This window comes from Ascidiella aspersa, chromosome 3 (genome assembly GCF_963924565.1).
Source record: "Ascidiella aspersa chromosome 3, kaAscAspe10.2, whole genome shotgun sequence".
NCBI classification, from domain to species: domain Eukaryota; kingdom Metazoa; phylum Chordata; class Ascidiacea; order Phlebobranchia; family Ascidiidae; genus Ascidiella; species Ascidiella aspersa.
In genome coordinates, this window is record NC_139449.1 from 22,388,492 (window position 1) to 22,400,614 (window position 12,123).

A 12,123-nucleotide genomic window follows, 5' to 3' on the forward strand; every position below is an offset into this window, starting at 1 on the left:
CAAGGAACTGAGATAATTTTGACACCGGCGGCGTTTCTGACGCAACACTGAATAAGCGGCGTCCAACAAGTCGAAAAGAAGAAGTTGGTACGTTAGTTGAATAAAAAGGGGAACGAAGGTAGTAGACTTTACAAGCAAGAAATGAAATTTCATTGCTTAGGAGCCAGTCGTGCGATTGATTAAAAGTCATCAGAGCGTTTGACTGTATTAGTGTGGACAGATTTATGACAAGTTCCACAGATAATTACCGTACATCTTATGTTACCGCAGTTACAACAGTCAGAAATAGTCCATTTTTTAGCCTCATTGATTAGTTTATTAAATGGAGTAATTTTGTCTTAAGTAAATAGTAATACGCTGGTTGAGTTGTTGTCTCATAATGTATTTTGAATTAAAGGTTGCCATTTTTTTAAACTCGAAAAACAAAGTGATTTTGTACGCCTGTAATTTATATCTAAATTAAACTTTTAACAGTCAGCAACAAACATGTGCGGAATTTGGGGCTTATTTGGCTTTCACTCGGCCGACACAAAGCAGTATGACAGCGCGTTCAAGATTGCGCATCGTGGGCCCGACTGTTTCCTTCTGCAGAACATAAGTTCGCTGAGAAACTGCGTCGTTGCCTTCCATCGTTTGGAGGTGGTTGACAGCGTCAGGGGAATGCAGGTATGAATGAATATATCATGTGTAAAAACTTTAAGAAATAACCTGTTTTTGTCAAGCGACAAATCAACACGCAAGCCAGACGTTCACAACATTGACAAATCAAAACATTAGAAAGTCAAGCAATTTTCCAAAATCGTTTTATAAAACTCGAGATTAATAGAATGTTACATGTCCTATGAATAAATATGGTTAAAGACTTTATGACCGATAACTGTGAAAAGAAAGAAGAGTGTGCTACTAAAGAAATTCGCTCAAAAAACCTATATGGGTTGAACAGTTACTCATAACTAAGTCAGAAAAATACTATTCTATATTTATTGAGCTCATGCGTTTATACTAATTTTTACGACGTAATAATGGCGTCTTTATTCGTTACAAAACAAGATTTTATTTCACTGAATAGCAAAGCATGAATTCACATGGGCCTAATAAAACTTGAAAAAGATTGGGGTGGAGCGTTATCAGAACGCTTATAATAATCGTGCGCTTAAAGCAGATTGCAGGACTCGGGACTGCACAAAGTCAATTTATTTGGCTTGACGTACTCGTAATAGCGAACTTGGAACCGATACACTGTAAATCGTATATAAGTAAAATAGCATAGGCTGGCGTATTTTCTATATTCGTATTGTGGTTTGATGAGTTAATAAAACACATCTTAATAAGAGAATATAAGGCTATACTTAGTATAGGAACTCTATTTCGGGTTTCGACTTTGCCTTCTAGGACCGAGGTGGCGTCGAGATTTATTAAACAGACTTCGCAGCCGTGGTTTAAATTAAGTGAATTATAAATAAGCAAGGTATACGCTTTGTGGTTTTGGACAACATATATGCGCTATTTCGCAACGACAGCATTATCTAATTTAAGTAATTACGCCTCGTTAAGTGTCTAGCAACAAAATATCACTTGAAAAATCTAAAGACCCTTATAGAAACCAAACATTTACCCTTCCGAGTTGTTTTAGGATTCTCACCATATAAGTCTGCAAAGTATACACAGCTGTTTAGATCGTAATTGTTTTTATGTAATCTATGTACGCCAATATGAAAACATAGACCAGTGATGGCCAAACGACGGTTCGCGAGTCTTTAACCATGTAAACGGCTCATACGTTTAGTTTGTATTAAAGTTTATTTTAGGATTTATACTGTCAATTTTGGTTTGCTTCATTTTTTGATTATTTTAACGACCATTTTTTTGTCACCATAAACACGCCCTGCGTTATGGCAGTTTGTTATTTGAATGTATTTACTCGATTTCGATTGTATATTTGTGCAGTTACGGTTTTACCATACCCCATAAACGAAATCATGGCATCCACTCCTGTTTAGATCATACTCCCCCTTAATAAGAAAACGCTTAAATGTACCCTACGAAATTTTGTTAGGGTGCAGCATTCAGGGACTTATCCATAAATCTAAAGGGGGTCCTGAATTTTCAACTTACTAAATTTCCCCATTGTTCCGTCCAAGAACCCTTACCAGAAACAGTCAATTAACTTCCTGCGAGGGCAAATCTTTAGACGCAAAGCGAACATGTGCGCCGTCAGCGCTACTGCCAGGCGCCAGCTGGGAAACCGTGTGCAATCGTCAACTTAAGTTGGAAACCTAAAGCAATACCGTGAAACATGTGTGAACAATTTTGGTACATTAAAAATTCCACAATTAAAGAAACGCTAAGTTACAAACACGCCTTTCGCAACCAAATTGCGTCTATTGCACACTAATCAAGTGTTCTTAAAATATGCTTATACAGAGCAATTTTGCGTTTTTACTATTATTTCGTTAAAATTGATACTGTAAATCGAGCATGACAGTCACAGTTAGACCACTCATTAAGAGAATCTGCGTTACTCAAAACAAAATGCCGTTATTACCGCACCATCACCGAAAATTGGTGCAGGCAGTGAATAGCCAGGAACATTAATTACGCATAACTCAACGTTTTAGGTACTACACTTGTTGATCAGCAAACCTAAACGAACAAAGAAAGGCTAAAGAGTAAAAACAGCATGCGTTTATGTTTTACCCAAGCCCCAACAAGAGACGAAAGACAGCATTTTGCGTTTAAATGCGGTTTCGCATTTAAGACGCACTTCCCAATTACATTAAAAAACGTTGCCGCTTCGGACAAAGAGTTGAAACCTGTGAAAAACGAATCAAAAACGATAATATCAATTACAAAATAGGAGGTTCTGAACTAATTCTGTTTGATTTGTTACTCTCTTGAATCGGATTAATGACAAAGGCGTTTGGCCCGCAGTTTAAAAGGTGGCACACCCCTGTTATGAACCGTTGAAGTTAAAAAGGCTCTACCGTTTATTCCTATAATGATTTCCTTTGGTCCGGGCAGACTCGTGTCGCAAATGGCCACAAGTGTTTTAATTTTTGAACATATAGATGGACATATTTCTTCTTCTACCGCCGTTCATCCATGCCGTGTTAGGACATAAAATGTAAAACTTGCAGATTATAGACCTTTGTTATGTTTGTTTTATGTAGCCAATGCGTCTACAACAATATCCACATCTGACCCTTCTTTGCAATGGAGAAATTTACAATTTCAAAAAGGTTAGTTCGTTTTATCGTTTCACTCTGTAATTAAATTTATTAGACTGCGGCGAATCCAATTTTTGTGAATTTTATTCCTTTGTGTTTAGCTTTCTAATTGTGTGGTTATTTTAACGAAAATTACACTTTGCCTAAGATCGTTTTTCAGTTTTTCATTCGAAACACGTCTTCAGGCATGTATAGGTGAAAAATCTTGCATACCTCAATAATAAATGAATAGCCAAGTACACAATATTATTTTCGAAACGAAGAATGACCGAAAATCTCGTTTTCGTGGGTTAGTAATAATATTAAATCGTCACAGCTCCGGCAAGAGTTCCAGTTTAAATTTGAGTCGGAGTGCGACTGCGAGGTAATCCTACACCTCTACAACAAGTTCGGCCTCGAGGTAAGTCTATTATCTTCAATGGAAGGCGCTGCGCAGTATTAGAAGGTTGACAAATACGCACTTGTTGACAGAAAACGTGTACGCTTTTGGATGGCGTCTTCGCGCTGATAATCGTGGACACAGCCCAGCGCCAGGTGATGTTTGCCCGCGACACGTACGGCGTGAGACCAATGTTCTACTTCGCGACCTCTACCGGCCAGGTCGGCGTTTGCTCCGAGGCAAAAGGTACACAATCGTTCGCACACGTTTCTGTCGTTTCAGTCTGTTTAAAGCAGAGATTCTCAAACTGTGCTTGGCGACGCACTGGTGTGTCTTTTCAATTTTTCTTTAGGGGCGTGGCATAGAGATTTAGTTTGGTAACTAAACCATTGTGGTAATAAAACACTTGCATAAATTATTATTCCACGGGCCACGGCATTTCTATTAAAACTTATTATTACAAAAAACTTCTGCAATTAATGATGATTGTTTAAATCAAACAAATAATAATACGTTAGAAATTTGCTTTAATATACGGACTTTTGCAAACATCAGTAAAAATCATATTGCCAGGTGCTTCGAGCAACCTTTCCAAAGGTGTCACAAGAAAAAAAGTTCAGGAGCCACATGGCTATAAGTGTTGAAAACTATATTGTCATAGAAATGTTTGAGATGATTTGCAATTTTTTTGCGATTGAGCATCCTTTATTTTTTATTTTTTGAGACTACGAGGTGGATTTGCAAAGTACTCTTTTTATATATAGGTTTAGCCAAGGTTTTAAGTAGTGAAAATGGTGAAAGAAAACAACTGAAGGTGTTTCCGCCAGCCAACTGTGCCACTTATAATTTCAACGATGACGGATTGTTAAGTTTAAAGGAAATGGTCAAGTTTCACTCGTTTTCAGACATGCCGGGTCATTGGAAATATCACGACATCGAGTTGAGTAAGGGTGAGTACTGATGAGCACGTCGTAATGGATTTTCGTTTTTAAGTTAAAGGTTGTTTTGGCGTATTTTAGGTGACGATTACGACAACGTGAAAAACAACATTCGCAATCTGTTCATCAGTGCGGTAGAGAAAAGGCTGATGGCAAGCAGAAGAGTCGGAAGTCTGCTCTCCGGTATGATGCTGCCATTATATTGGAGACTTTGACGTCTAGAACATTCATCGAAATAACGTTAAATAAAAAATTGTAGACACCTACAAGTGTTGGTAGTTTTATGTAAGCCGTAGTTACTGACAGTAAAAAACTCACTATTGGTATTCCTACAACCATCTTAGTCGTATTTACATTGCCTGTGTTTCGTGGTTTCTAAGCAAATTAATTATCTTAAATTGTGAAACTAACTGGCCGAGAACACCCGTGTTGAGCCAACCAAATCTTAACAGATTGGTTCGACATGTACGAATATTTATAGTCTATCTTACAAATAGAAGCAACGAAAGATTTATTGAATATTGTATACTTAATATAGAGCAATGTAAATGTAAGAAACAATTAAATGACATTTCAGGTATCATTTTAATGCATTATTTCTCAGCAACATTACGTTTATCGGGCCTTTACTATTATTATGATTGCCAGTTTAGGAAACAAAACTGCCATGAAACCTACAAACAGTTAGCCATTCTACAGTATCTGCTGTATAAACGAATAGTAAATTGTTTAAATTACTTTGTGCTTGTAAGTATGCAAATAAGCTGAAAATGTTTGGTTTCAGGAGGGCTTGATTCTTCTTTGGTAGCCGCCATAGCTGCCAAGAAAATGAAAAACGCTAACTCGAAGGTTCTACTTCCAACTTTCTCTATTGGTATGGGTGAAGACAGCCCTGATCTCATTGCCGCTAGAAAGGTAGCCACATTAGTTATGTTTCTTGTAAAATTGTAGAATTCATATAGTTATTATTACAAATATAGATATTTAAAACAGAAAAAAGTAATATGTGTTACATTAATAATAATATTCTACTGCTATTAATCTACGATTAAAAAAATAATTATGCTGCGTTGAAGTCATTACGGTTTCACCCAAAATGCCTATTTTTTACATTCTATGACTTGGAAAACTAGATTTATTTAGATTTTTAAATTTTTTGATTTCGACTGAGAGATTAATTTTTTTTCCGTTGTACCAATAAGCATTTTTGATAAAATCCAAAATAAATTCAAACTAGAACTAGGACACACAAGTAATTCACAAATTAGAATTAAATTAGATTTTAGTCGCATTTTGTAAAAAACTAGAATTATCTAGTTGTCCAAGTCTGTATGGCGTTACCATGTCCGGTGACAACTTTAACTTTTTGCTCTACCAAAGGTGGCAGCTCACATCGGAAGTGAGCACCATGAAGTTCCCGTAACAACCGAAGAAGCTCTTCAAGCCGTAGAAGAAGTGATATACGCGATCGAAAGCTACGACGTTACGACCATTAGGGCTTCAACACGTAAGTTAACAAAACGGTGCTACGGCGGTACTAAAACATTCTAACATAACCTGACTTTACTTGCTGTGTTTGTCGTAGCGATGTACATCCTATCGAAGTACATAAGTTCGCAAACCGACACCATCGTCATAATGTCGGGAGAGGGCGCTGATGAGCTGGCCCAAGGCTATATCTATTTCCACAAGCAACCTTCGCCAGAGGAGGGAGACAAAGAGAGCAGGTAAAATTATCTTTTTATGACAGCTACATAACATGTTTATTTTTTCGGTTACCTGAAACAGAAATTATAAGATTTTTTAGCTCAGGATAGGCCGTTTAAAAAGGTTTGCATGCTTTGTCTTTCAACTATTCGCAAACATAAAAAGTTGAGCGACACCTAAAAATCCTTTTATAGAATGACACAATTAAAACTCAGGGTCAATTTGTTTTAAAGTCATGCGAAATAACTGTGGAAAATAAGATATTCAATTAAATGTAGGGTCGTAGTTTTGATTGGTGCGAACGTTTTACCATTTTTTCGTTCAAATTTTAATTGAAAAGGCCTGAATCCGATATGTTATAAAATAATGCTGGTTTATCGCTATTTGTTATTTAAAAGTAAGTTAATTTATTGCAGGCGTCTATTGGAAGACTTGCACTTGTACGACGTACTGCGGTCCGATCGGAGTACTGCAGCGTTTGGTTTGGAGGTTCGAGCGCCATTCCTTGACCACGCTTTCACTTCTTACTTTCTGTCCGTTCCGGCTGAAATGAGAGCACCCAGGGTATAGCCTTTTCACATAAATATTATTATAGCATATGCAAAAAATTACTTCAATTAACATAGCAAAGGAAAACCTTTTTCATAATATTTGTCGATCAACAGCTTTAAAGAGTTTTAATTTACGAATTTCAGGAGGGCGTTGAGAAACATCTGGTTCGTTCCTCGTTCGACGGAACAGATCTTCTTCCCGATGAGATTCTCTGGCGGAGAAAGGAAGCTTTCAGCGACGGCGTGTCATCAAGGAAGAAGTCTTGGTTTGAAATCCTCCAAGATCACATCTATGATAAGGTTCGCTGTTGTTTTGTGCCATTGACTCAATCGTACAGAAAACAGATGTTCCAAACATAGGTTTAGATGTCTTAAAAGCGGCCGACGCGACAAAGAAGAATTATGTTTTATTGTAGTTGTGTTATTGTTTCAATTTAGCTAAAAATTGATACCGCTAAAATGCATTTCGCTTCGAAACCTGTATGGGTTTTGAAACGTCTCTATATATTATATTACTAAACGTTGTTAACACAGATCAGTTTTTTCTTTGGCATCTAGGCGTACTTACATGTAGGACATTTTTGCGATATTTTGTTGTTATATATTAGGTCTTCCTAATATCAACCGCAGTGTTTAATGCTAGATATCCCTATAAAATGTTCAGATCGTTAAGTAACCACCACGTGCTCTCTTCGGTGACCAACAACCTATTTATTCGACAGGTATCGGACGACGAACTCTCGCAAGCGGCCGTCACATTCCCGCACAACCCGCCGCGCACCAAAGAGGCCTACTACTACAGGACGGTGTTCGAGCGCCACTACGGCTCGCACATGTCGGCCCTTATTCCCTACCAGTGGATGCCGCGGTGGATGGGCGATTGCAACGACCCAAGCGCTCGCGTTCTCTCCCACTATAAAAACGACGAAGAGTAGCCGACAAGTTGGAGTCGTCAAATGAGCGATGTGCAAAAACGACTAAATTTGCGTCGAAATGTATTGCGTTTTCACCACTTAAATTGATACGCCGTCACCCTGCGCTTATTTCTTATACCAGGGACAGAATTCGAGTTATTATACCTAATTACTTTTTAAAACCTTCACTAATTTACTTTCCACGTATAGGCTACTCGCTGTGCTACAAGAGTAACTCTCATGGCTTAAAATTTGCGTTTTTCACATGTTAGAAATTTATAAAATTTCTATAAATTAGTAACGCTGACCATGCATAGCGGTGGCTTTATTGTTTTAAATCTTTCTTCCACTTTGCTTGACTCTATTCGTTACATCGTTTTAACGAACAAATTTATTTGCAATATTTTCTATACAAGCTTTTTCGAACAAATAAATCTAAACTCCAAGGCCCTAAGATTAGTACCTACTACTAAAAGACAAGCTCCACAAATTCTGAAATAATATTGAATTTACTCAAATCCATTTCTTTTTGCAAGTCAAAGCTTTTAAGCCCGTAAATGCCATATGCGAAAATCAGCCAGACGTTACTTAGAAATTAGCTGATAGTGCGATAGTGCAGGAAACCGGATATAGCAAGGAAATTAGCCTACTATAAAGGCGTGTACTCCTTTATAAATGGGACTTTAATATAAAAAACAACACAATTGAGTGACTCTAGCCTTAACCAGAACGAACAACAGCATCGGCTGAACTTTTGCGTTTAATTGGATATTGATGTTTTAAATTTCACGATGAGTGCAAAATTACTGGAATGCAAAAAACAAATTTTGGTTTAAGCAGAGGATTGCTTTTTAAAATTCAAATTAATAAAGGCATTAAAGCTTACTTCGGTCCAGATGCAAAGTAAATTTTCTATGCAGCTGTTAAATATATTCAAATTTATTCCCGACCGTTTATAAGTAGAGTTTTGGTTAAACGTTGCGAAACCACCTTTGTTTCTACTGTAGCTTGCCAACGTCAGCAACAGGACTAATGAAACGTGATGTTCACGGTTCGGTCCTAGTGCACATTGTATATCTTATATAGGCCTATAGGCCTATTATATTTTTGAAAATACGGTCAACCCCACGAGGAGTTGTTGGTTACATAATTAGGCTATGAGGATATAGTTCCAAGGATCTCAGGCGGGCGGATCTAGGACTTTTATTAAGGGGGAGAGAGCGAAATTGTTAGAGATGACGTCACAATAGAAGAAATTTACATAAAATTGCAGCTATCGAGCGAACTGGTCAAAAAATGCAACTGACAAGAAAATGCGTTTGCTTGGCTTTTGTTCAAACGTGACTTAAGATCTTATGCTTCAAAAGCATAAAAAGTGCGTGCGAAGCCTCCTAGATGACTTTTTACATTACGTCAGTGCTCCGTTTTCCCCCTATTCATATTGCCAACCACACAAAAAGGGTAAACAACAAAGGGTCAAAGGGCGACACTTATCCTCAGTCGTTCAATCGACTGCGAGTGTAGTTCATCACGTGATCACGGTAATCATTGGAGCGTTACAGTGTTCATTGCGGTGACTATTATACAACAGAACAGTCGAGTAATTGCGTTTCTAGCCAATGTTGCGCACAACAGCACAAGGTTTAAGGCCCGTTTACACTATAGCTGCACCGAGCTGAGCAAAGCGTAATTTGCATTTATATTTTATTGTGGCGAGCGTTTCACGCTTTGCTAAACTCAAGCCCAGTGCAGCAGCTGCAGCTAGCTTAAAGTTACGCTTTGCTAAACTAAGTCCAGTGCAGCAATAGAAAAACGTTACGTTTTTGAGCGATTTTTACGCCCAGCGCAGCTCACTGCAGCTGTAGTGAAAATAATTATAAACTACAAAAACTACTAGTCTTTAAACATGTCTAGGCGTTTTGCTTTAAAAACAGCATAATTTTATATCAGCTACATGTTCGTTACCAATGCAGAAGCTAGATTTGTTACTGTAGTTGCTAGTTTTGCGTTTCTGGTTAAGCAATATTTGAAATTGACTGCTAGTGCAAGCTTTGTATTATGAAATTAACTGCAAGCTTTTGTATTATTCAAAGTTGTTCCTTTTACCTAACCCAATGAAATTTGTGAAAAGCGTGTTACAGGTATGGCAGGTAATATGTTATTTTTACTTATTCTGACTGTTTTGTTTGCAATTACAATAAAGTATTGGAAGCAGTTTGTGGAATTACTTCGCTTCAGGATTAAATTACGAAGACTTCCTTGGTATAATAGAATAGCCTACCCCATCATCGGACATGCCTACTTGCTGCCCAGGGACACGGCCGACTTTTTTCGATTTATAACAGTACAAATGAACGACTATATTCTGGAAACTAAAAACAAATTCTGGCTAAACTGGCTTGGACCCGTTCCAATGATCGCGGCGGTGCACCCAGACGTGGTTGAAGTTATTCTTCGAAGTTCGAAGCACACCCAAAAGTCTTTCGTGTATAACTTCCTGCACCCTTGGCTTGGATTTGGCCTGCTTACTTCAAGCGGCGAAAAATGGCTTCAGCGCAGGCGCCTGATCACTCCGTCATTTCACTTCAACATTTTGCAGGAGTTTTTGGATGTGATGAACGAACAGAGTTCGAAGATGCTTAAACTTGTTAAAGCGAATAGAGGTGCGGGAATTCAAGTTGATCTGAGTAAGGCCGTCACTTTATGTGCCCTTGACATCATATGCGAGACGGCAATGGGACAAAGTGTTGACGCACAGGCAAACGAGGATTCGGAATATGTCAAATCAATAAACAGGTAAAATTTGTGAAAAGTTGGCAAATGCCGTTTTTTAAGATTTTGCTTCAAACTCTGCCTGGACTAACTTATATAAGATAATGTATCTTTATGAAATCGGAAACCATTGGTGTTTCACTAGGGTTTTTAAAGTGTTATAGTTTACTGTAATAACTTACATACGTTTTTATTAGGATGACAGAAATTGTACAGCTTCGCCAAAAGACTCCATTTTATTGGTGGGACTATGCATTTAAGAAGTTGAAGCTGGGAAAAGAACATGACCAGCATCTCAAAGTCCTTCATGGCTTCACTAAAAAGGTTATCAAAGAGAGAATTAAAACCAAGGACGAAAAAAATATCTCAAGGCGTATGGCATTCCTGGACGTTTTGATTCACGCCAAAACTGAAGATGGAGATTCGCTCTCGCTCTCTGACATCCAAGAGGAGGTCGATACTTTCATGTTTGAAGGTCACGACACGACAGCTGCCGCTATGACGTGGTGCCTCTATCTCCTTGGAAGACACCCTGAAATACAAAAGCGCGTTCATGAAGAAATTGACGAGGTGCTGCCTGGTGACCGCCAACCCGGTATGGAAGACCTGAAAAAACTTAAGTACTTAGAACAAGTCATAAAGGAAGCTCTTCGCCTTTATCCTTCGGTTCCGCTAATGGCGAGAGTGACAACTGAGGATTGCCTGGTGGAAGGTTACACGATTCCCCCAAACACAGACGTAGTAATCCAAGTATACAACGTTCACAGACACCCGATGGTTTGGCACGATCCCGACAGGTTTGACCCGGATCGCTTCACGAAAGAGAACAGCATCGGTCGCCACCCTTACGCCTACATTCCCTTTTCGGCTGGTCCAAGAAACTGCATCGGCCAGAAGTTTGCGCTGATGGAAGAGAAAGTGATTCTTTCTCGACTGCTTCGCACTTACCGCATCACGTGTGATACCCCAGATAACGATTTAAAGATCACCGGGGACTTGATACTTCGTCCGTTGGATCAGCTAATCTTTCACATGGTCGAGCGTTAAACAATAGCAGAAGCAGAAGACTTTTGTACATAGCAGAACTGAGAAATAGCAGTCAACAGTCTATTTTATGTTTTAGTGTTTTCTTCATTGTCGATTGATATCGCTACTTTTTATTGCAATTGCTCGTAATCTTTGCTTACAACATCCAGTGCAAATTTCAAACGCTTTTTATTGGTCGTAAGACTTTGGCGGCAATAACATTCATTAAAGAGAAAAAACTAAAATTTGCAAACGGTGAAAGCGCAATGGGGTCATTGCTGCGCACAGTGAAAATCTTTTAAAGGTAGTGCGTAAAAGTAAAAAAAGGAATGCTTTAAACGTGTTTTGAGAACAGGGTTAAAATTCGGAAGCGGTAAGTTAAATTTAACAGTCGTAAATTTTGATTTAGACTATTTTGAAACTTTTCAAGAGCTCAAACAGGACACATAAAAATAATCATTACAATTTTCTAGCGCAACCTAATAATACTGGTAGATTTTTAACATTTAATACAGCACTAGAGCACACGATTATCAATCTGAACACACAGCCTTGCTCAAACTTGCTCAGCAATCGTACAAAGCGCACGCAACAAATAAAACAATTTGG

General features: G+C 38.2%; 2 protein-coding genes across 2 annotated transcripts; both read left to right on the forward strand.

Annotated features, from left to right (window-relative positions):
* The first annotated feature begins 305 nt into the window (after nt 1-305).
* On the forward strand, nt 306-7,737 carry LOC146160874 (asparagine synthetase [glutamine-hydrolyzing]-like). The gene is made up of 12 exons (XM_083383397.1): nt 306-666; nt 3,171-3,239; nt 3,544-3,627; nt 3,699-3,852; nt 4,371-4,556; nt 4,626-4,727; nt 5,329-5,459; nt 5,925-6,051; nt 6,130-6,271; nt 6,668-6,815; nt 6,947-7,102; nt 7,525-7,737. The coding sequence occupies exons 1-12, from the start codon at nt 487-489 to the stop codon at nt 7,735-7,737; spliced, it is 1,692 nt and encodes a 563-aa protein (XP_083239523.1). The 5' UTR covers nt 306-486.
* A 2,117-nt stretch (nt 7,738-9,854) lies between these two features.
* LOC146160875 (cytochrome P450 4V2-like) lies at nt 9,855-11,768 on the forward strand. Its single transcript, XM_083383812.1, has 2 exons — nt 9,855-10,512; nt 10,686-11,768. The coding sequence occupies exons 1-2, from the start codon at nt 9,860-9,862 to the stop codon at nt 11,533-11,535; spliced, it is 1,503 nt and encodes a 500-aa protein (XP_083239938.1). The 5' UTR covers nt 9,855-9,859; the 3' UTR covers nt 11,536-11,768.
* The last annotated feature ends 355 nt before the right edge of the window (nt 11,769-12,123 follow it).